The 25774-nt window shown below is 45.6% G+C and overlaps 1 protein-coding gene across 1 annotated transcript; it reads right to left on the reverse strand.

Moving 5' to 3' along the window:
- Nucleotides 1-3054: 3054 nt before the first annotated feature.
- LOC129651808 (histone-lysine N-methyltransferase PRDM9-like) lies at nt 3055-20458 on the reverse strand. The gene is made up of 10 exons (XM_055580358.1): nt 20390-20458; nt 19581-19704; nt 19169-19276; nt 14645-14694; nt 12544-12700; nt 11615-11716; nt 11126-11397; nt 10595-10662; nt 5881-6074; nt 3055-4200 (listed from the first exon to the last, which is right to left on the reverse strand). The coding sequence occupies exons 1-10, from the start codon at nt 20456-20458 to the stop codon at nt 3872-3874; spliced, it is 1473 nt and encodes a 490-aa protein (XP_055436333.1). The 3' UTR covers nt 3055-3871.
- Nucleotides 20459-25774: the final 5316 nt, after the last annotated feature.

Below are 25774 nucleotides of genomic sequence, written 5' to 3' on the forward strand. Positions count from 1 at the left end.
GTCTTAGCCTCTGGACCAGCAGGGAATGCTGCAACCTCCTACTTAAAAAAAGATTATTTGTTTACTTTTGGCTGTGCTGGGTCTTCGCTGCCGTGCGGGCTTTTCTCTGGTTGTAGGGCATGGGGGCTGCTCTCTCGTTTCTGTGCGTAACTTCTCACTGTGGTGGCTGTTCTGGTTGGAAGCACAGGCCCTGGGCACTTGGACTGCAGTAGCTGTGCATGGGCTTAGTTGCTCCATGGCACGTGGGGTCTTCCCAGATCAGGGATTGAACCCGTGTCTCCTGCATTGGCAGGTGGATTCTTAACCACAGCACCACCAAGGAAGTCATTCCCCTTCCCATTTTCTGCCAACATCCCACTTTAAAAAAAGACAAAATAATCTGTTTAGTAAGTTTTCAGGAGTCTGAGCTCTGAGGTCAGCGTCTGTGGCGTCATTCTCCCAAAGGCATCTTGGTTTCAGATACTGGCTGGGCTCATGAGTCTGGCGACCAGGGTAGGTCTGATGGCTGAAGACAGGCTTGGCCTCTGGAGCTCTGCCCTCACCAACCCACCCAGGGTCCAGAGCCCTGGCAGCCAAGCAGAGCCACATGCAGGCGGGGCTGGTACAGCTGTGGGGCCGCTGTCAGGGTGGAGCATGAGGCAGGCAGCTGGCTGTCCTGTCCCCGCGACTGCTGCACTCCTATGTGCCCGTGCAGGGCAGTCACGGTGTCAGGTGAGGCCTGGCCACCGTCGTGGGGACAGGATGGGACCTCAGACAGCTCACATCCCCACTCCCCATCCCCCAGCTCCGCTTCAGATTGTGGCTTGTGGCTGCTGGCAGCTCCCTGGGCTGGGAGGCTGTGTAAAGCACTAGCCCCCTTGCTCAAGGTCAGCTGAGACCCTCAGGTCTGGGGTCAGATACCATCCCTGCCGCCGTGCAGGTCGTCCCACTTCTGTGAGGGAGGGCCTGTGCAGGGCTGTGGGTGATAGGGGGCTTGGGGGTGTTGTGGGCTGGCCCAGGAGCCAGCTTTTTGGGGCAGGAGAGGGGAGCAGAGGGGAGGGGAGGGAGAAGCTTTGAATTGGTCAGGCTTCCAGGGGATTCCAGGCCCAGCCCTGGTGGGAGGTGCAGGTGAGAAGCCCCTGCAAGTTTCTGGGTCCCCACCATTTTTCAGTTGATGCCCATCTGCCTGCACCACCCCTAACTCTCCCTCCTGTGGCCCCTGCCTCAAGCCACAGAAGATGGGGAGTTTACGTGGCTTCCCTTCCTGTAGGGAAACCAAACCACAGACAAACACGTTCTTTAAAAAAGTATGAAAGAAAAGAGAAGATAACAGTGGGTGGTTATTACTGACACGGTTCATGTAGAGACGCTTCGGAAGCCTGGCACAGGGAGGGAACTGAGGGCCATTGCCCCCAGCCCTGGAGTTTGCACCGCCCTGTGGCCCACTTTCCCCTTGGTGTCTTCTGGTGACCAGGTGGACTTCAGCCTCCTGAACCCCTTCTAGAAGGATCAGGACAGGGCAGAGGTTATTCACAGAGGGGAGGGTGTGGTCGACTCTTGAGAACACCATTGGCTCCACTCTGTGTCGGAGCTCAGTTCTGGGTCTAAGCAAGCGTGGCTTCCTGGTGCGGTCCCCAACTTCACTCACCAGGGGAGGCCTTTGTGTCTATCTTGTCCCCACGTGCTGCCTGGTCACCCCGGGACCCGTGCTGTGTGTATCTGCTCTGCTCACAGCACACTCCGTGGCCCATCAGACCTCACTCATAAAAAAGGTAAGTGTAAGGATGAGCTTTTCTGTAGTTAAGAATTTCAAGGTCGAGGCAGCATTGACCAGAGCATGTGGGGACAGATACAAGGCTGTGCATTAGAGAAGCCACAGTATGGGCTTCGAGGACCCTCTGTGTGGGTGGTGGGATGGGGCCAGACAGGGATTTTCTGAACATGTGGCTCCAGGCTCTTTTTTCAGCAGGGTGGATGACTGTCAGCATTGCCTGTCTGTGGAGGGGCTCTGGGGCTGCCCAGCTCAGCAGGAACGGAAGTGGTGGGAAGGGAGGTCGCCCTCCCTTAGCACCCCTGACCTCACACTCCCCATCAGGGCAGTCGAGTGCCTAAACGGCCCCTTCCCTGTCTAACTCTGAAGACCTGGAAGGTGTGGGGGCTGAAGGACACACAGGAAACAAAATTCTGTAAAGCAATTATCCTTCAGTTAAAAGATAAAAAGAGATTAAAGAAAAAAGCACAAAGAACAGCAAAAGCGGGGCTTGCATTCTCATCAGCCTCTGCCAGATTCTGCCTGTGCTTATGCATCAGACTAAAATGCTGCTGCCTCTACTGTGTATCACAGACGAGAATAGAGACACAGAGAGGTTGAGCATCTTGCCCCAGGTCACACAGCCGCTGAGTGCAGGGCTGAGAACTGGATCCCTGTGGTCAAATCTGGAGTCCAGGTGCTGTGATGACCCTGAGGGAGTGGCAAAGACCAGATGGCCCAGGCTGAGCCAGGCACACACACATGCCCACACTCACGTGCCTGAGGCCTTCACTTTGAGGCTACAGAAGTCAGAGGAATCCAGAGGGCAACCAGGAGACACCAAAGGAGAGTTGAGGTCCATAAGGAGGAGAGGCCACACTTCCCAGGAGGCCGGGGAATTCTCTTCCCTGGTGATTCTGTCTCAAACCCTAGATTCCTCTCCCTGAACCCAGGAACTGACTGTCCAATGCCTAACTGAGCTGGCTCCAGAATTATGCCTTCCCAGGGGTTCAGCTACCACTGGACCCCACTGCACTCAGTAATAAGGGGGTGATAAGTACGTAGTCTGGGCTTCAGATTTCTTTGGAGACAAAAATTATCAGAAGAGGAGTACAAAAAACCATGAAGGCAATTGGCATGAACATCTCCAGAACACCTAAGAAACCCTCTGCTCTTTATCTACCTCCTCTCCTATCATGAAAGTGTCATAAAGTGAAACTGTCAAAAAGGTCTATTTAATCAAGTAATTCTGTGCTTATCACACTCTTTCCTTAAAATATTTATTTATGTATTTATTTTTTCGGCTGCGCTGTGTCTTAGTTGCAGCATGTGGGAGCTAGTTCCCCAATCAGGTAGTGAGCATGGGTCTCTGCAATGGATTCTTGGCCACTGGACCACCTGGGAAGTCTCTCCTCATACACTTGGGGACTGTAATGGGTCACAGACCTCCTCTGAGGCCCCCTTAGAGCTGAGGCATGGGGTGGCTGCAGTAATCCTCCTGTGCTAAGATGTGGTTTGTTTGTCATGACTCACTCACACTCTCTGCAAACATAGGGCTGCTCCCCTGTGTGTGTCCTCTGGTGTGTGATGAGATTTATCACTGAAGCTTCGCCCACACTCCCTGCAAACATAGGGCTTCACCCCTCTGTGTCCTCTGGTGCATGATTAGGAGGGACTTCTGACTGAAGCTTCGCCCACACTCCCCGCAAACATAGGGCTTCTCCCCTGTGTGTGTCCTCTGGTGTCTGATGAGACTTGACTTCTGACTGAAGCTTCACCCACACACCCTGCAAACATAGAGCTTCTCCCCTGTGCGTGTCCTCTGGTGTCTGATGAGATGGGACTTCTGACTGAAGCCTTGCCCACACTCCCTGCAAACATAGGGCTTCTCCCCTGTGTGTGTCCTCTGGTGCATGACGAGGAGGGACTTCTGACTGAAGCTTCACCCACACTCCCTGCAAACATAGGGCTTCTGCCCTGTGTGTTCTCTCGTGTGTGATGAGACTTGACTAAACCTTGGAGCTTTGCCCACACTCTCCGTACTTGACTTCTATAATCCCTGAGACCCCTGCCCCCATAAATAATTTGCCTGTGTCCTCTGGATTCAGTCTCTGGCTTGTGCTGGGCTCTTCTGTGATTCTCTTATGTACCCCAGAAGCCCCCATTTGTCTTCTGGGTGAGTAGGAGGAGGCCCTTGAAATCCTCTTCAGCCTTGCTTTTCAGCAAAGGTTGGAGCCTGTCCTTGGCCTTGCAACCCTCAGGTTTGTCACTTGGGCTGTGTGGATTGGAATATCGCTGCTGCTGACTTTGACTGCCTGGGCAGGGATCCTCTGGTTGGAGGTGGTCTCTTGCAGATGGTCTCAGGAGGGTCTGAGAAGGGTGATTGCGTTGGACGTGTTGGCTGAGGAATTTCTGACTGGAGAAGGCCAGAGAGCAGGAGGCACATGGGTGGCTCTTGGGCTTCGGTTCTGCTGAAAGAGGAAGCTTTTGGTCAGGTAGCGGGTTTGCCACGGTAAGGCCGCCCCACTGATCATCTAGGTGTTGATGGTGCACGATTTGTCTCCCATCAAGTGTGTCTTTACAGTCCACGTCTCCATTCCATTCTTATTCTCTATGTCTACAGAAATCCAGGAAGCTTGTGTCAAGGGCCTTTTCTACATATCACCCAGACTAGGGACCTTCCAGCAGCATCAGAGGCAGTGTCTCTCCTGATAGAGGTGGATCTACAGGGACCGTTCCCTGCGTGTAAGTATCTGAAAAGTCATGTCACAGTTGCCACAGGTATTTTACTCTACTGAGAGAGAAGACTTGATGACTTAGGTGGAATCTTCCTGATCGGCTCCCTGTGAGGGGAAAGGGTCTATTAAGTTAAGGGCACCTGGCCTGGAGCTCTCTGCATGTGGGAGGCAGCACAGGGGGTGGTTAGAGCAGGTTTGAGTAAAGCTGAATTTATGGCTCCTTGTTCAAAGAGAAGCCTTTGTGTCAATCTCTGCAGGAAGTGGGTTTCAGACTGCAGGAGACCAAGAGGCCCAGGTCCTACTGACTACAGGTCTCTGGCTCCTGCTGGCCCAATTGGTTCATAAATTGCTCCTCTTTCAGTTTTCCATAAATCATAAAATAAAGGCATGTCCTTTCTCAAGCCTCACCAGTATTCATAGCTCATTTATTTCATTCAGTCTTACTGCATTTAACATGCACTAGGAAGTCCTGTTTAAAAATACATCTCCAGCTAGACTCCTCACACCCTCACTCCCGAGCATCTTTATCCAGCCCACTCTCCCCTCATGTCTGGCAGTGAACTGACCTATGAGCGGAATCCCCACTGCTATCTCTTCCCAAAAGTGAACGAAAGCATTGTCTTAGCACAGAGAACATGCCACTTGCAGCTGAAAGCCACATGGTTGTTCTGTGTTACCCAGGAAGACCCATGGGGCGTGCACCTGGACACAGGCCCTGAGGCTTCTGCGTCCTGTCCAGCCTCCTTCCTCTCCCTCTGTGCTTCCTCCTGCCACCACTGGCATGGCCTCTATTCCTGGCCCTGGGGCTGCAGCACTGGCTGCTCCCCTGCCTGGAATCCTTTCCCACAGGTGTTATCTCTGCAGAGACCCTGCCCACCATCCTGCAGCACACCCCACCCTCTGCTCACGCTGATTGGAGGCACTTTTCCTCCACTGGTTTTCCTCAGAGCACCAGCCCCCATCTGGTATGAAGTCCATGCTGCCCCAGGGCAGTGGTTCTGTCTCTTTCAGTGGGTGGAGCCCTGTCTGGCACAGAGTATAAACTCACATGACAACAAACTGATACAGTAACAGAATGCAAATCGCTGTACATGTGTCGCTTAGAAATGTGGAGGAAATGAGGAAGAAACAGGTAAAGGTGAGAGAGCTGGTAGGTGCTAGAAAACTTGCTTTTTGCTTCTAAGCCTTTCAGCAGAAGGTGATGTTACATATTTTTCTGCATGAAATATTGAAAATTAGAACTAACATTTTTAATATACATTTTTTCCCTAATAGTCATATGAAATGAATCAAATTCTGAGGCATTTTAATGACGACATGACTGACTTTGGACTGGATTGTACTCTGCTTTGGAATCGGACCAGAGAGGCTCCCCAGGATGGGGTGGGGCGTTGGAAGAGGGGTGGCGCTCACCTCTCCCGGCCGTGAGCTTGTTCTTCCCCCTGCTGTCCCGCTTGATGCTGAGGTCCCAGCCATACTCGTCCCCATACCAGATCAGCAGCTCACAGCCCGGCCTGACCACCTGGCAGGTTCGGTAGAAGATCTGCCCTTGATACTGCAAGGCCACCAGGTTCTGCTCGTCGTCGTCCCGGGCACAGTTCACATACCTGGGGTCAAGGCCAGAAAGGGAAAGAAACCTCAGGTGATGAGTCCCCTCCACTGTCGGGCCATGCCCAGCTCCTTGCCTTCAGGCTCTGAGGCTGCCATGGCTCCCATCGCCCCTCATGGGGACCTTCTGTTCACACCTTCGACCAGGCCGTGTGAATTCCTATTTCCAGATCCTGTTTCTGGTCCTCTTCCTGGCTGGAATGCTTTTCTCTCCTTACCTAATTAGCCATTTTATAGAGCCCAGTTCCAGACTCATCTCCACCTGGACTCTCCATGAGGCTGGTGACCTCCAGCTCCTCTAAACTCTGAATTAAGTTCTCTTTCATTCCACAGGACTTGGTGCTCCTCTGCTAGCATGCAGCCCTCAGCACTCACCCCAGCCTGCCTTTTCTCCCAAGGCTTTCCTCCAATCTCCCCACGTTTATCCAGGGCCATATTTGCTTGCCCACCCCCTCTCATTAAAACTTGGAGAGTGCTCTGACATAGCTTGAGACCCATAACAGTGATAGTTTATTCACTTTCTGCCTGCCCTGATGAAAGGAGGGGCCCTCAGAGAATGGCCCTGCTCATGGACATCCTGGCCCCCATTCCTTCCCAGGCCTCAGGGCCCACTTCTCACTGAAATGGAGCCTGGGGAGGTTGTTGAGCACATGGACTCAAGGCCTCCCATGTTAGGTTATCCTGGTGCTGTGCAGTTACTCAAAAATAGGAAATTAAGGTTACTGTTCCTAAAATCAATTGGTTAATGTCTGTCTGCAGTTGTTCTCCAAAACATGGGTTGGGTGACCTGCTTCAGTAATGAAGTTCACTGTCTAAACTGGAACACAAAATGCTTGGTAAGTGTCAGTTAAGTCAGTTAAAGTATCCCGATGTCCAAGGAGAGGTGGCTGCGCGAGCATAGAGAGCCAAGAGGAGCTACTCCACGTACAAGGTCAGGAGGGGCGGCTGTGAGGAGATACCCCATGTCCAAGGTAAAAGAAACCCAGGTAAGACTGTAGGTGCTGCAAGAGGCATCAGAGGGCAGACACATAAACCATAATCACAGAAATCGAGTCAATCTAATCACATGGGTCACAGCCTCGTCTAACTCAATCAAACTAAGCCATGCTGTTGTGGGGCCACCCAAGATGGGTGGGTCATGGTGGAGAGGTCTGACAGAATGTGGTCCACTGGAGAAGGGAATGGCAAAACACTTCAGTATTCTTGCCTTGAGAACCCCATGAACAGTATGAAAAGGAAAAATGATAGGATACTCAAAGAGGAACTCCCCAGATCAGTAGGTACCCAATAGGCTACTGGAGATCAGTGGAGAAATAACTCCACAAAGAATGAAGGGATGGAGCCAAAGCAAAAACAATACCCAGTTGTGGATGTGACTGGTGATAGAAGCAAGGTCCAATGTTGTAAAGAGCAATATTGCATAGGAACCTGGATTGTTAGGTCCATGAATCAAGGCAAATGGGAAGTGGTCAAACAGGAGATGGCAAGAGTGAACGTCAATATTCTAGGAATCAGCGAACTAAAATGGACTGGAATGGGTGAATTTAACTCAGATGACCGTTATATCTACTACTGTGGGCAGGAATCCCTTAGAAGAAATGGAGTAGCCATCATGGTCAACAAAAGAGTCCAAAATACAGTACTTGGATGCAATCTCAAAAAAAAAAAAAAAAATTAAATAAATCCCCCAAACCAGAATGATCTCTGTTCGTTTCCAAGGCAAACCATTCAATATCACAGTAATCCAAGTCTATGCCCCAACCAGTAATGTTGAAGAAGCTGAAGTTGAACGGTTCTATGAAGACCTACAAGACCTTTTAGAACTAACACCCCAAAAAGATGTCCTTTTCATTATAGGGGACTGGAATGCAAAAGTAGTAAGTCAAGAAACACCTGGAGTAACAGGCAAATTTGGCCTTGGAATAAGGAATGAAGTAGGGCAAAGGCTAATAAAGTTTTTCCAAGAGAGTGCATTGGTCATAGCAAACACCCTCTTCCAACAACACAAGAGAAGACTCTACACATGGACATCACCGGATGGCCAACACTGAAATCAGATTGATTATATTCTTTGCAGTCAAATATGGAGAAGCTCTATACAGTCAGCAAAAACAAGACCAGGAGCAGACTGTGGCTCAGATCATGAACTACTTATTGCCAAATTCAGACTTAAATTGAATAAAGAAGGGAAAACCATTAGACCATTCAAGTATGACCTAAATCAAATTCCTTATGATTATAGTGGAAGTTAGAAATAGATTTAAGGGCCTATATCTGATAGATAGAGTGCCTGATGAACTATGGATGGAGGGTCATGACATTGTACAGGAGACAGGGATCAAGACCATCCCCATGGAAAAGAAATGCAAAAAAGCAATATGGCTGTCTGGGGAGGCCTTACAAATAGCTGTGAAGAGAAGAGAAGCAAAAAGCAAAAGAGAAAAGGAAAGATATAAGCATCTGAATGCAGAGTTCCAAAGAATAGCAAGGAGAGATAAGAAAACCTTCCTCAGTGATCAATGCAAAGACATAGAGGAAAACAACAGAATGGGAAAGACTAGAGATCTCTTCAAGAAAATTAGAGATACCAAGGGAACATTTCATGCAAAGATGGGCTCGATAAAAGACAGAAATGGTATGGACCTAACAGAAGCAGAAGATATCAAGAAGAGGTGGCAAGAATACACAGAAGAACTGTACAAAAAAGATCTTCACGACCCAGATAATCACGATGGTGTGATCACTCACCTATAGCCAGACATCCTGGAATGCGAAGTCAAGTAGGCCTTAGAAATCATCACTATGAACAAAGCTAGTAGAGGTGATGGAATTCCAGTTGAGCTATTTCAAATCCTGGAAGATGATGCTGTGAAGTACTGCATTCAATATGCCAGCAAATTTGGAAAACTCAGCAGTGGCCCCAGGACTGGAAAAGGTCAGTTTTCATTCCAATCCCAAAGAAAGGCAATGTCAAAGAATGCTCAAACAACTGCACAATTGCACTCATCTCACATGCTAGTAAAGTAATGCTCAAAATTCTCCAAGCCAGGTTTCAGCAATATGTGAACCATGAACTTCCAGATGTTCAAACTGGTTTTAGAAAGGGCAGAGGAACCAGAGATCAAATTGGCAATATCTGCTGGATCATGGAAAAATGATGAGAGTTCCAGAAAAACATCTATTTCTGCTTTATTGACTATGCCAAAGCCTTTGACTGTGTGGATCACAATAAACTGTGGAAAATTCTGAAAGAGATGGGAATACCAGACCACCTGACCTGCCTCTTGAGAAACTTCTATGCAGGTCAGGAAGCAACAGTTAGAACTGGACATGGAACAACAGACTGGTTCCAAATAGGAAAAGGAGTATGTCAAGGCTGTGTATTGTCACCCTGCTTATTTAACTTCTATGTAGAGTACATCATGAGAAACGCTGGGCTGGAAGAAGCACAAGCTGGAATCAAGTGTGCTGGGAGAAATATGAATAACCTCAGATATGCAGATGACACCACCCTATGGCAGAAAGTGAAGAGGAACTAAAGAGCCTCTTGATGAAAGTGAAAGACGAGAGTGAAAAAGTTGGCTTAAAGCTGAACATTCAGAAAATGAAGATCATGGCATCTGGTCCCATCACTTCATGGGAAATAGATCGGGAAACAGTGTCAGACTTTATGTTTTTGGGCTCCAAAATCACTGCAGATGGTGATTGCAGCCATGAAATTAAAAGACGCTTACTCCTTGGAAGGAAAGTTATGACCAACTAGATAGCATATTCAAAAGCAGAGACATTATTTTGCCAACAAAGGTCGGTCTAATCAAGGCTATGATTTTTCCATGGTCATGTATGGATGTGAGAGTTGGACTGTGAAGAAAGCTGAGTGCCGAAGAATTGGTGCTTTTGAACTGTGGTGTTGGAGAAGACTCTTGAGAGTCCCTTGGACTGCAAGGAGATCCAACTAGTCCATTCTAAAGGAGATTAGTCCTGGGTGTTCATTGGAAGGACTGATGCTGAAGCTGAAAATCCAATACTTTGGCCACCTCATGTGAAGATTTGATTCATTGGAAAAGAGTCTGATTCTGGGAGGGATTGGAGGCAGGAGGAGAAGGGGATGACAGAGGATGAGATGGCTGGATGGCATCACTGACTGGATGGACATGAGTTTGGGTGAACTCCGGGAGTTGGTGATGGACAGGGAAGCCTGGCGTGCTGCAATGAAGTCACAAAGGGTCAGACAAGACTGAGCGACTGAACTGAACTGAACTGAAAGTGTCCCTGGTGAATCTAGACTCCTAAAGTTGTTTTCATGTACCACAGTTTTGTTCAGCATGTAGACTTGTATTTTGATGTCACATGCTATATTTTTATTTTTTTCTGATGTCTTTTGAAATGAAAGAGCATGATATGAATGGAAAAGAGGTAAGAAGATGTGAAAGCTGTTGAGGTAGCCAGGTTGAGAAGGAAAGGGGTGTGGGCTTGAGGGAGGAGCGACATCTATACACTGCAGACTCACTGCACTCACCTCATCCAGTTGGCCAAGGACATGTCCTTTCCATCCACATACTCATAGCAGTTTCTCCCTTTGGTGATCTGAGTGTCAGAAAAAGAGTTTCAAGCTTTCTTCTCTCTTTTATTTTTTTGGTAGGAAGTAATAGAAGAACTATTTTCCTCTGCTGTCATTGGTGCTCTTCGGCCTGCATAGATTCAACTGCCAGTCAGACCACATGGTAAGCTTCTTAATCATTCCAAGTAGGAAAGGGCTCCACAAGGGAGGAGTCACATCTGTGTGCCTGTACCACTGTCTCCCACCTCTCCTCTGACCTGTGGATGGAAGTCCTGCGTGTGTGTACCACGGTGTTCCCACCTCTCCTCTGACCTTTGGATGGAAGGCCTGTGTTCATGCCCGGTGCACACAGTACACAGGGCTGACTGTGTCATTGCCGACTGTGTCATCACCATTGGTGTCCTCCCATGTAGACATGAAGTACCCCCCACCCTCACCACCCACAAGTGATTAGAGGCCAGAGGACAGGGAAATAGGGGTGTTTCTCACCAGCCAGGAGTATCCACTGTGGGCGGCCTCTTCGTCATCTGTAATCTGGCCCTTGTAGGGGCCAAAGTGCAGGCCCAGTGGCAGATCGGATGCCTCGTTCCACACTCCAAGCCCAGCCTCAGGGATGCCCGACAGTCTGATACTTAACCCAGGGGGCAGAGTGAGGGCTGAGCGGTTGGCATGCCCCCTTTCCGCTGCACAGTCCTTTACAAAGGTTGGGGGCCCGTGGGCAGCACAGCTGTCGATGAAGAAGTTCTGACACTCCTCACAATCTGGAGGTGAGAGCAACAGGGATGAGGGGAGGTACAGTGATGTTGCTGGTCGTAAAGACCTTCAGAAAGAACTGGGGCACTCACGGCACGTGGCCTTGATCCTGCACCCCAAGTCATAGAGGAAGGGGATAATTGGGGGACCAAATGGTGAGGTGAGGTTATTGGACCAGGGCCTCATAGCCCCCTTCTCCATGAGTGGGCCAGAGGGGTCACTCACAGAGGTAGTCGTCATCCTGGGGCTTGCTGACCTCTTGGTACACAAGGCCCTTTCTTTCTCGTAGACTGTACCTCTTAACTCCAGTCTCCTTTCTTCTGTGTTCTAAGATGGAGAACAGAAGCTAAACAAGGCTAGTGGGGTCTGGAGAGTTAGTCCCTGTTTTATCAGAAAGTATGAGATCTCCTACCTGTCCATCTATACACTTTATTAACATTTTATTACATTTATTTTTCAAGCTTTTACTTTTGTATTTTTATGTTTTAATGTTACATTATTTATTGGCCATGCTACATGTCTTGTGGGATCTTAGTTCCCTGACCAGGAATGGAACCCACACCTCCTGCAGTGGAAGCAGGGAGTCTTAACCACTTAACCACCAGGAAGTCCCTTCTCTATGCTTTGTTTCTTCTCCCTTTAACTACTGGTTCAGGAGACTGAGTCTCCTCACTGACCACAAATGCCCAGTTCAGTGTTAGCTTCCTGTACTTCCCGTTAGTAGGTTTAACTTCTCAACCTTCTTACTTAGGAAATAGTTCACTGACACATGTACTCAGAAAACATACATTGAGGGCACGTGACACATAAGGCATTGAGCAGAGGTCTGGGCATAAACACTAATAAAATGTGGTCCCTATTATCACAGCTCGATTTATTGAACTACTTGTAGGTGTCAGACTTCTGCATTTTTGTAAGGCTTTCAAGCACGGTATGAGTTATGTATCCTTATCTTTACTTTATAGATGAGCATTCAGACCTCAGAAAATGTATAAGATTTTCCCAAGGTCCCAGTGCTAACTTCATGTTTCAGATCAGTCCAGCTTAAACCCATGCCTACCCAAAGTCCATGCCACACACCTAGGCCATACTTATTAGTTTTTCTATAGTGATGAGAGGAACTAATTAGAGGAACTCCCCAAATTTTCTCTTACCGACTTTTTGTCTGGGGTGCTGTTCTGGGGCCCTTGCTTTTCTGGGAGGGGGCACCGGTTTCTGAGCCTGCTTGGAGCCACTTGTCTTCAGCAATTTTGCTGCTCCCAGCAATTCCTTCAAACTAGATTCCTTACTTAATGGTGCCTTGGACATTCCCTTCCATGTGAGTAAAAGACAACATTCATTTCTTTAGTTCTTTAGGACTTTATGAAGTGTTTTCACATGCATGACTTTAGTTAATACTTTGACAGTTCTTGGAAATACCTGATGGATGGGGCGGACACGAACACTGGAGTGTAAAACAAGGACCTAAGTGGGTAGTGAATCAAAGCTAGAATTCATATCTTAAGGTTCTTTCCCTTCAGCTTTCTGCACAAAAGTGAGAGCAAGGCAGGGAGACTAGCTGGAGGTCAGAGAAAGAAGAGGTAGGGCTCGTAGAGAAATCCGGGGGGTTTTCTATTAATTAGTGGACCTTTGATAGATGAGGAAGTGTGGAAAATTACAGAGGGGATAAAACACATCTGGGAAATAAGGTGACAAACCAGTGAGATTGATAAGAGAAAAGACGATTGGCAGAAACACATTTAGACAATAAAGAAAATGAGCTGAAAGTTGCAGGTTGCCATGTCCTCTTAGAGGCAATATTTGGAATTAAAATAGTTGGTCTCATCAATTCTCCTTGAACAAGGCCATATGACTAGCTGGTTCTCCTCAGTTTCCTGATCCATAAATTGGTATACATACTAATTCTTAATGTTATAGCGGACATGAAATTTAATAACATTCAACAAATCATTGTGTGAGCTATTTAATACAGTATGAATGTGAGCGTACACCCCTGCCATCAATTTATCCCCTAACTCCCTCTATATTTGAAGTCTAGCTTACAGATACCCTCTTCAGCATTCTTTGACCTTCCTACTCCTAGATGAATGTTTAAATGTGCAGTCACTCATTCAAAAAACATTCAGGGGGCCCTCAGGGGCTTTGAGCTGGGTCTGGACTTCTGAGAATTAATAGGTATGGGCTAGGCTCTCAAAGCTCATAACACAGGGGCAGGCTAAACAAATGATTCCAAACAGGAGAGTTGCCTAATCAGAGCTCAGAGGAAGGAGTTGTTACTTCCTCCTACAAGAATGAGCATTTGAAATGATGCCCAGATGATGAGTTTCTACTCAAAAGCAGGTAACCTATGTGAAGTCCTTCAGTCATTTTCTTATTTGTTGCTTTTCAGTCATAAACCTGAGGCTTGTCAGGGCTGTGAGTTGCTTCCTCTTATTGGCATGGGAGGCTCTGAGGTAGGGATCCTGTCGCCTTCTTCATCCTGGACCGTCCTCTCTACACACTGCCCAACATGTTCTTAAGCTTCTTCATCTTGGAGAGTCCACTCTACAGACTGCTCAACATGTCCTTCAGCTTCTTCATCTTTCACTGTCCACTCTACAAAGTGCCCAACATGTCCTTAAGCTTCTTCATCCTGGACCGTCCTCTCTTAAAATCTGCCCAGCATGTCCTTAAGCTTCTTCATCTTTGACCACCCACTCTACAAACTGCCCAACATATCCTTAAGCTTCCCTTAGTCAGATGTCGTAGCATATCCCTCCCTAGCACAGCAGGATGAAGTGAGGTTGAAAACATCTCTCAGATGAATGATATAAAGATGTATGAATAAGTTTCATAGAACTATGGAAGTTTTAATCAGTTTGTAAGGGGTTTAGAGAATGTGCTTTGGATTAGATTGCACTACCAGTGATACTGTGATCTCAGGCATATAATCAAATGTATTTTATCTCATTTTTTGGATCTATAATGGTGATAGTTATATACCTACTTATAGGTACTGTAGGATTGTTTTAAGTAAGTTTATTCACATAAAATGCTTTAAAGTCTGAAATATTGTGAAAATAATGTAACAATAGAACAGCCTACTATTGTTGCTGTTCTTACTAAGTATAGAGATGATGATGATATCAGACATTGTGCTAAAGATTCAGGACAGGAAGGCAGGAGTCTCCAGGATCTCTGTGTTTTCTCCTATTCTCATCTGTGACTGGATCCATGAGGAGGATATTTTGGTAACAGGATTTGGGAAATACTCACCTTCTGGTGTTTACTGGGCTCCACTCTGAAGGCCATTGAAAAAGGTTTACCTAAAAAATGAGAATCAGTGTTTTTGTTGATAAATGTTTCCAAACTCTGGGCATTCTAATTAAGGACACATAATTCTGAGCCAGAGAGTGACAAAGACAATGATTACCAAAGGAGGAATGGAAAATTTCTGTATCATCAACTCCTATGCTTCCACTGGGAGCATTACATAATTTTCTTACAATTAAAAAAAACATGAAACCTCATCTGTGCCTCATCTGATGTTCATAAGTATCTAATAAGTTTACTAGCCTTTCATGACAAAAATACTCAACAATGTAGAAACAGAAGGAAGTGATTGCAATATAATAAAGGTCATATATGAAAAGTCTACCTCTAACATCATAGTCATCAGTGAAAAGCTGAAAATTTCTAAGATCCAGAAAAAAAGGCAAGGATGCCCATTCTCAACATTTCTATTCACCATAATATTAGAAGTCCTAGCCAGGGCATTAGATTAGAAAAGGAAACAAAAGGCTTCCACTTGGAAAGAAAGAAGTAAAATTATGTCTGTTCACAGGGGGCATGATTTTATGTGCAGAAAAATATTTAAAATTCCACACACACAAAAAAACCTGCACAGAGTGTTGCACAGTACAAAATCAACATTCAAATATCTTTCCTTGCATGAACAATGACCATTTCAAAAAGGAAAATAAGAAAACAATCCTATTTATTTTTTATTTTTTTAAAGCTATAGTCTAGAGTGAAAAAAAATTATTTTTATTTATTTGTTTGTGCCAGGTCTTTGTTGTGGCATTTGGGATCTAGTTCCCTGACCAGGGCCTGAACCCAAGTTCTCTGCATTGGGAGTGTGGAGTCTTAGCCACTTGACAAATAATCTTATTTATAATAGCATCGAAAAAGAATGAAGTAATTAGGAGTAAACTTAAGGAGATGAAAGACTTATACATTGAAAACTACAACATATTGCTGAAAGGAATCTGACATAGTAAATAGATAGCTGTCTCATGTTTATGGATTTAGAGGCTTAATATTATTAAGTTGTTCATACTACTCAAAGCAATTTAAAGATTCAATGCAATTCCTATTAAAATCCCAATGGAAGTTTTTTCAGATATAGAAAATCCATCCTACAGTTAACACGGAATCTCAGAGCACCCCAAATAGGCAAAACAGTCTTAGAAAGAACAGCAAAGCTGGAGGCCTCTGATTTCAGAACATATTACAAAGGTACAGTAACCAAAAGAGTATAGTTTTGGCATAAATGTGTGCTTAGTCCCTCAGTCTTCTTGACTCTTTGTGACCTTTTGGATGATAGCCCACCAGGCTCCTCTGTCCAGGGGATTTCTCAGGCAAGAATACTGGAGGGGGTTGCCATTTCCTTCTCCAGGGGATCTTCTTAATCCATGGATTGAACCCACATCTCCTGTGTCTCCTGCATTGAAGGCAGATTCTTCAGCTGCTGAGCCACTGAGGAAGTCGGCTGGCATAAAGACAGATATGTCAATCAATGGAACAAAATAGACAGCCAGAAATAAACTCTTGGATACATGGTCTAATGATCTTCATCAAGGGTGTCAAGATAATGGGGAAAGTTTAATCCCTGTAATGTATGGTGCTGGGGAAACAAAATATCCATATGCAAAATAATGAACATCTTATATCATGAAGTAAAATCAACTCAGAATGGATTAAAGACCTAAATGCAAGATTTGATAAGACTCTTAGAAGAAAACAAGGGTGAAGCTTCACGACATTGAATCAGCAATGATTTCTTGGATGTGGTACCAAGTGCACAAGTATTAGTAACAAAGTAGAAATAGACAAATGAGACTACATTAATCTTAAAACCTCTGTGCAGCAAAGGGCACAGTGAACAGAGTGAAAAGGCCACTTACAGAATGGTAGAAAATATTTGTAAAATATGTATCTGATAAGGGGTTAATAAGCATATACCAATACGAAGGCTACCTATAAGCCAGGAAGAGAACCTGATTGACCATAATGGCACCCTGATATCAAACATCCATGCTCCAACATTGTAAGAAAACAAATTTCTGTGGTTTAAGGCATGCAGTCTGTTTTGTTACGGCAGTCTGAGCTGACTAACACAGTGAGAGAAGGAATTGAATAGACATTTCTCCAAAGAAGATACACAAATGGCCAACAAACATATGAAAAGATGTTCAATATTACTAATCAATAGGGAAATACAAATTAAAACCACAATGGAAATTATCTCATACCTTCTGTGATGGGCAATATGAATAAGAAGACAGTAGCAAGTTTGATAAGGATATGGGGAAATTGGAACCCTTATACAATATTGTTGGCAATGTAAAATGTTGCAAGCTTTATAGAAAACAGTATGGAGTTTCCACAGAAAATTAGAACTGCTGTATGATCTAGAAATCCAACTCAAGGGTATATTTCCATAAAAAATTGAAAGTGAGATATTGAATAAATAGTGTGCACAGGTATGGCCATTGCTGCATTATTCCCAGTTGGCAAGATGTATAAGCAATCTAAATGTTCATTGGTGGATAAACAGATAAAGATTATATATAAGATATATCTTATGTCTGTTATATCCACATGCACACATGGGATGTTTTTAAGCCTTAAACAAGAATTCTGTCATATGCTACATTATGGATGGGCCTTGATGATATTATACTAAGTGAAATGAACCAATAAAAAAAGACAAGTATTGCCTGATTCCACTTCTATGAAGTATCTAAATCAATCAAATCCATGGAAACAGAAAATACAATTGTGGTTGCCAAGGGCTATGAGGATGAAGGATTGGAGAATTGTTGCTCAGTGGGTTAGGGCTTCAATCACGCAAGATGGAACATTTCTACAGATTTGTTGTACAGCAGTGTGTATATACGGGAGAAGGCAATGGCACCCCACTCCAGTAACTCTTGCCTGGAAAATCCCATGGACCGAGGAGCCTGGTAGGCTGCAGTCCATGGGGTCGCTAGAGTCGGACATGACTGAGCGACTTCACTTTCACTTTTCACTTTCATGCATTGGAGAAGGAAATGGCAACCCACTCCAGTGTTCTTGCTTGGAGAATCCCAGGGACGGGGGAGCCTGTGGGCTGCCGTCTATGGGGTCGCACAGAGTCGGACACGGCTGAAGCGACTTAGCAGTAGCAGCAGCAGTGTGTATATATATCCCCGGTGGCTCAGCAGTAAAAATTCTGTCTGCAATGCAGGAGATGCAACAGACACAGGTTCGATCCCTGGGTTGGGAAGATAACCTGGAGCAGGAAATGGCAACCCACTCCAGGACTCTTGCCTGGAGAATTCCATGGACAGAGGATCCTGGTGGCTACAGTCCGTGGGTATGCAGAGTCGGACACGACTGAGCGATTAACACTATAGCCACTAACTCTAATGTGTACATAGTTAGCAACAGTGTACCATACACTCAGAAATTGTTAAGAAGGTAAATAAAGATGTGCAGAGGTATGGTGAACCATGGCATATGTATTCCCTACGAAGAATCTCTCTTCATGTGAAAACCTTTGCAGACAACCAAATGTTTGGTTTCCATGTCTCTTATACTAGTTTTAATAACCTAAGGGAGTAGAGGGACTTGCATGGTGGCATGGTGGATGAGAATCTGCCTGCCAGTGCAGAGGGCACAGGTTCGATGGCTGGTCCAGGAAGATTCCACTTTCTGCTGGGCAACTAAGCCTGTGTGTCACAAACTACTGAGCCTGCACGTGCTCTGCAATGAGAAGCCACTCACCGCAATCAGAGAAAGCCCGTGCACAGCCACGAAGACCCAGTGCAGCCAAAACTACAAAATTAATTTTTAAAAATCTGGGAGAACAGAAATCCATAGATGGAGAATCATAGAACTATCTAAATTGTTTTCTCCAGTCTAGGCAGATTAACTCTTCTAAACTGTTTGAGCAGCAGAAGAGGAAGTGAGCTGCTCACTTCTATTGTATAAAGAGTGTACTTCATTTTATTTACCTGATGCTGTCTCTGGTCAGTGAAATATGGGAAAGATCAGGGAGAATAAATAGTTCTCCCAAATCCTTTCCCAGAATTAAAACAAAGAATTAGTTTAACCTTAGGGTAATAAGATCATGTGGTGTTGTTTTATATACATACATAAATAATGTATCTTGACATAATATGTTAATCATTTCCTCTTCTAAGAGATTTAATCCAATAACCTAATTATTATGAGATTAGTATTAAATCTCTTCAGTGAATTTATAGTCTAAGGTTTCTTTAATTGCCTTTCATTAAGAATGTTTAGCAAAAATAATTCTTTTTAAAAAGAATGATAAATTTTAAACATAAAACTTTTGAGAATTACACTGGAAAACCTATACATTCATCTTCATTCAGGCTGATTTCAATATTCAGCCACAACCACTTTGGAATGCTGAAAATTATGTTTTCTTTGCTAATGGCTGAGAAGTAGTTGAGACCTAAGCCCAGGCTGGTTTCAGGAAGACACCTCCAAATCCTCCTGGCCCCTCACCTTGCTGCCTTGGTGTCCATTCTTCATCAGAATCCTCAGTGTCATCTACCTGGGGTTTGATGACCTGCCTGCGGTGATGCATGAAAGCTGGTCGAGTGGCTCTGAAACCTGGAAAAAAACAAAATGTTTGTTCTACCAGGGGGAACAAAGCACAGAAGCAATGGAAAGTGTCACAAAGTCAGGGAAATCAATAAGATGGTCTGGGAGAATCTAGAACAAGGCAAGAGGTGAGCTCTGCACTGCAGGATCAACCTCCATTTGATAGAAAACAATAAAAATTTCCTCCAGGTTAGTCAACACAAAAGGGAACTGTGAGCAGATGAAGCCACCTAAGAGAGGGCCAAGTAAACACTGAGGGTGAAGACCTGTTTCATGTTTCCCAGGCTCACAGGCACCCAGCACTTCCTGTTACCTATAGTAATCAGTGCTTCATAGTTCCTTTTCACATTCCTATATTGGATTTTTTCCCATTCTCCCATCTCTTCCCATTCTTCCTTGGAGAAGTATATGGAGATGTCTTTGAAAGCATCTTTGGCCTAAGGAAAATAATAGATTTCATCAGTGATTTACTAATCTCAGTCAGACCTTAGAGCTGGGCCTTCTCTCCACCTTTTGTGCAGGGAGTAGCCTGAAGCTCGGATAAAGCAATGGTACCCCACTCCAGTACTCTTGCCTGGAAAATCCCATGGACGGAGGAGCCTGGTAGGCTGCAGTCCATGGGGTCGCTAAGAGTTGGACACGACTGAGCGACTTCACTTTCACTTTTCACTTTCATGCGTTGGAGAAGGAAATGGCAACCCACTCCAGTGTTCTTGCCTGCAGAATCCCAGGGACGGGGGAGCCTGGTGAGCTGCCGTCTATGGGGTCGCACAGAGTGGGAAGCGACTTAGCAGCAGCAGCAGCAGCAGCCTGAAGCTACTGGATGGTCTCTGTGAGACAGGCATGCAGACTTTCCTTCCTGCCTGTGTTCTGGTTAACTGAACAAACACTGAGCATTTTCCTAATTCTCCCTGGACACAAAGCAGTTGACGATGCTAATGTCCTGTTTTGTCACACTCCACCCCACCATCTAAGACAAGACCAGGCATTCCCACCCTGTTACATTCACAGAGAAGTTTACTCAGCTGCCCAGGCAAGCAGGCTGTGGTCCTTCAGGGACCAGTGCTGTGTCCTTCGTATAGAGCTGGCTTAGAGGTGGACTTTGCTGCCTCTGCCTCTCACCGTGGGCTTCCACTCTGTTCTCCCAGCATCTCCCTCAGTGCTCTCCTCTGGAGACCTGTTTGGCCTCATGGCCATGGGACTGCCTCAAAGCCAAGGTGCCTGTGGAAGAAAGGTGCTGAGATAGCCCAGACTACTGTCCAGAGCCTGGTCTGTCTTCCTTGGGTGGAGTGTCCAGGGCAGGATGGTGAGGGGAAAGTTGGGGTAAGAGTATTGGTGGGATGGATGGATCCTGACTAGCTACGACAGACTAGCCTAATGTCAATTAGATTTGGTTTCTTTGGTTCCCCTACAGTTCAGCCCCTCTGAAGAAAGGCCCTGGGAGGGACATGTCTGTGGGTGACAGTGAGTCCTGAGGAGACCTGGAAGCCCCTAACTGCTGGACTGGGGTCAGGCTGAAATCAAGGCTCTGTTCCAGTGCAGGAGAGGAAATATTTCTCCAAGAAGAGTTTTGAGGATCTCCTCCTGGGGACTCAGAAAAATATGGGCATAACGTGGGTTCTACGTCTAAGGGACAAGTTGCTTGACTTGAGGAGATCTGGGTCCCACAGGCAGAAGGAACTGGGGTCCTCAGACAGAGGGGACCGGGGATCTTTTTGCTGATGTAGAATGCGCAGGGTGAGAGAACTTGGGATCTTTGAGGCTGAGGAAATCGGGGTTTCTTACTAAGGGGATTTAGGTCTCCGACAGGCAGGATAGTTAGGGTCTTGAGGAGGAAAAGTTTTAAGAGCTCCCAGGCTGAGGTATTCAGTGTCTCCGAGGTTAAGGAAATTTTGTCTCTCTGCGGGTGCTATTTTTAGGGTGCCTCAGGCTGAGGGGAACTGGGGTTACTCTAGGAATTTGAGGGTCGCAGCATTAGGGGATTCAATGTGTCTGTGGGTTAAGGGACTTGTAGTCCTTGTGGCTGACGAGACGCAAGCCCCCTTCAGGTTAGGACCCAGGTTTCTCAAAGCTGACGGGTTTTGGGGCCTCCTACCCTGGAATTTGAAGCCAGCAGGCTAAGGGTTTACGAGGGTTGCACAGGGCACATTCCCATCAGTCTCCCCGCTGTCCTGTCACGCTGCCCACCCTGTCCCGGGGAGCGCTAGTAGCTCAGTGATGTCCAGTCCTCCAGCGCTGAGGCGAAGTGAAGGGCCAGCAGCCGGCCTGTACCCTATTAGGCACAAGCGACCAATCCGCGTTGTGACTGAGGCAGTCTGGCCAATAGGTGCCGGGAGTGTGCGGAGCGCAATGGAGGCCCCGCCCCACTGCTCGAGGATTGGCTGCGCTGGGGGCCTGTCTGTAAAGAAGCCTCCAGCACGCAGGCGCATCTTGTCCGTTTCCTTTGCTTGTTTTCACGCGTGGCCTCTTAGGCCTGGATCCTCAAGTGGGCGGGTTGTTCTCAGGCTGGATGTTTCCGTCCAGTGCCCTCAACTGGAATCTCGGCTCCACCAGACTGTAGTCGTGCTCCCGGACTTTCACCTAGGCCCACCTGTGCCCTACCTTGTCAAATCCAGTTTTGGCAAGAGCTCTATGTGGTGCTGCTGCTAAGTCCCTTAGGTCGTGTCGGACTCTGTGCGACCCCATAGACGGCAGCCCACTAGGCTCCCCCGTCCCTGGGATTCTCCAGGCAAGGACACTGGAGTGGGTCGCCATTTCCTTCTCCAACGCGTGAAAGTGAAAGTGAAAGTGAAAGTGAAGTCGCGTCCGACTCCTAGCGACCCCATGGACTGCAGCCCACCAGGCTCCTCCGTCCATGGGATTTTCCAGGCAAGAGTACTGGAGTGGGGTGCCACTGCCGTCTATGTGGTGAGTACTCTATTATTCAGGGGAAAATGGTGTAATTAACTACATTCTAATGAGACACAAGATAGACAACATTTAGGCAAAGATTTAAACACAACACATGGAATAAGTATGTTAGAAAAAACTTGGAGGATTTTTAACCTGAAAGCAGCAGTGGCACTGATGAGTCATCTGCATGTTTAATGTAGGTATGAAAAGCCTTCAGAAATGAGGCATAAATCAAACCTCGAAGCCTTGCAAGTGTTTTTTGGAAAAGGAGGCACAGAGCTGGAGGACAAAAGATCCACAGAGCTGAGCTTGCTTGACACCTACTGGTTTCACAAGATAAAATAGGGCCACTGTTTCTGGCCCTTAGCTAGCTTTGCTCACAGAAAAATAATGTGATTTTGATGTATTGGAAGCAAGACAACTGACTGTATATTTAGTATCAAGTGGTGGTTGGGAGTCTGGAAGGAAAAATGTTACCAGAAAGTGAGTTAACCTCTTGGTGGGTGTTGAGCCAGAAGATACAACCCAGTCAAAGTTCATGGGAAGGAAAAGTGTATTACTTGCAGAGCTATGGAGAACACCATGGAGCTTTCCAGAGCAGTATCTCTCTAAACCACAAATTTGGGGAAGCTTTAATCTATGGGTACAGGCATGTTCAGGCTTCCGTGGTGGCTCAGATGGTAAACAATCTGACCACAGTAGAAGACCTGGGTTCAATCCCTAAGTGGGGAAGATCCCCAGAGGAGGGTGTGGCAGTCCACTCCAGTATTCTTGCCTGGAGAATCCCATGGACAGAGGAGCCTGGTGGTCCATGGGGTTGCAAAGAGTCAGACATGAGTGAGTGTCTAACACGTTACCTTTCCAGGCATGTTCATTAAGGGTCTTGGGCTGTGGCACACCCCAAGCTTCAGTTGACTGAAGTCTTGAGAGTCAGAACCAGTCACCATTAGCATCCCTTACATTACAGCTGGTCTTGTATAGATATAGATATCTAATCTTGATATAGATATAGATATCTATTCTTCTTCATGTTCTTTCTCCTTATCAGTTCAGTTCTTTCAGTCACTCAGTCATGTCTGACTCTTTGTGATTCCATGGACTGCAGTATGCCAGGCTTCCCTGTCCATCAGTAACTTCCAGAGCTTGCTCAACTCATGTCCAATGATTGGTGATGCCATCCAACCACCTCATCCTCTGTTGTCCCCTTCTCCTCCTTCCTTCAATCTTTCCCAGCATCAGGGTCTTTTCCATTCAGTCCTTCGCATCAGGTGGCCAAAGTATTGGAGCTTCAGCTTCAACATCAGTCCTTCCAATGAATATTCAGGACTGATTTCCTCTAGGATGGACTGATTGGATCCCCTTGCAATCCAAGTGACGCTCAAGAGTCTTCTCCAACACCACAGTTCAAAAGCATCAATTCTTCAGCGCTCAGCTTTCTTTATAGTCCAACTCTCACATCCATACATGACTACTGGAAAAACCATAGTTTTGACTAGATGGACCTCTGTCGGCAAAGTAATGTCTCTGCTTTTTAATATGCTATCTAGGTTGGTCATAACTTTTCTTCCAAGGAGCAAGCGTCTTTGAATTTCATGGCTGCAGTCACCATCTGCAGTGATTTTGGAGCCCAAGAAAATAAAGTCTGTTACTGTTTCAATTGTTTCCCCATCTATTTGCCATGAAGTGATGGAAATGAATGCCATGATCTTCATTTTCTGAATGTTGAGTTTTAAGCCAGGTTTTCACTCTCTTTCACTTTTATCAAGAGGCTCTTTAGTTCTGCTTCACTTTCTGCCATAAGGATCATGTCATCTGTATATCTGAGGTTATTGATGTTTCTCTTGGCAATCTTGATTCCAGCTTATGCTTCATCCAGCTTGACATTTTGCATGGTGTACTCTGCACATAATTAAGTAAACGGTGACAATATACAGCCTTGACGTACTCCTTTCCCAATTTAGAACCAGTCCGTTGTTCCATGTATGGCTCTAAGTGTTGCTTCTTGACCTTCATATGGATTTATCAGGAGGCAGGTAAGGTGGTCTGGTATTCCCATCTTTTGGGAATTTTCCAAGAGTTTATTGTGATTCACACAGTCAAAGGCTTTGGCGTAGTCAATAAAGCAGAGGTAGATGTTTTTCTGGACTCTTGCTTTTTCTATGATCCAGTGGATGTTGGCATTTTGATCTCTGGTTCCTCTGACTTTTCCAAATCCAGCTTGACCATGTGGAAGTTCTTGGTTCACATATGTTGAAACCTTACTTGGAGAATTTTGAGCATTACTTTGCTAGCATGTGAGATGAACACAATTGTGCAATAGTTTGAACATTCTTTGGCAGTCCCTTTCTTTGGGATTGGAATGAAAACTGACCTTTTCCAGTCCTGTGGCCACTGCTGAGTTTTCCAAATTTGCTGGCATATTGAGTGCAGCACTTTTAAAAGCATCAACTTTTAGGACTTAAGATTTCTCAGTTGGAATTCTATCACCTCCACTAGCTTTGTTCATAGTGATGCTTCCTTAGGCCCATTTGACACCACATTCCAGGATGTGTGGCTCTAGGTGAGTGATAACTCCATGGTGATTATCTGGGTCATTAAGATCTTTTTTCTATAGTTCTGTGTATTCTTGCCACCTCTTCTTAATATCTATTGCTTCAGAAATGGTCCATACCATTTCTGTCCTTTACTGTGCCCATCTTTGCATGAAATGTTCCCTTGGTATTGCTAACTTTCTTAAAGAGATCTCTAGTCTTTCCCATTCCATTTTTTCCCTCTATTTTTTTTGCATTGTTCACTTAAGAGGTTTTTCTTATATCTCCTTGCTATTCTTTGGAACTCTGCATTCGGATGGGTACATCTGTTTTCTTTTCCTTTAGCTTCTCTTATTTTCTCAGCTATTTGTAAGGTCTCCTTAGACAACCCTTTTGCCTTTCTGCATTTCATTTTGGTGGATAGTTTTGATCATGGCCTCCTGTACAATGTTAGGAACCTCTGTACATAGTTCTTCAGGCACTGTGTTTATCAGATCTAATCCATTGAATCTATTTTTCACTTCCTCTGTATAATCATAAGGGATTTGATCTAGGTCATTCCTGAATGCCCCAGGGGTTTCCCCTACTTTCTTCAACTGAAGTCTGAATTTTGCAATGAGGAGGTCATGATATGAGCCACAGTCAGCTCCTGGTCTTGTTTCTGCTGACTATATAGAGCTTCTCCATCTTTGGCTGCAAACAACATAATCAGTCTGATTTTGGTATTGACCGTCTCATGATATCCATGTTTAGAGTCTTCTTTTGGGTTGTTGGAAGATGGTGTTTACTATGACCAGTGTGTTTTCTTTGCAAAACTCTGTTAAATTTTGCCCTGCTTCATTTTGTACTCCAAGGCCAAACTTGCCTGTTACTCCAGGTATCTCTTGACTTCCTACTTAAAAAAAAAATATATATTTAATTTAATTGGAGGGTGATTACTTTACACTTGCCTGTTACTCCAGGTATCTCTTGACTTCCTACTTAAAATATATATATATATATTTAATTTAATTGGAGGGTGATTACTTTACACTTGCCTGTTACTCCAGGTATCTCCTGACTTCCTACTTAAAAAAAATATATA

The sequence above is a fragment of the Bubalus kerabau genome, chromosome 4, assembly GCF_029407905.1.
Source record: "Bubalus kerabau isolate K-KA32 ecotype Philippines breed swamp buffalo chromosome 4, PCC_UOA_SB_1v2, whole genome shotgun sequence".
Taxonomy (NCBI): Eukaryota; Metazoa; Chordata; class Mammalia; order Artiodactyla; family Bovidae; genus Bubalus; species Bubalus kerabau.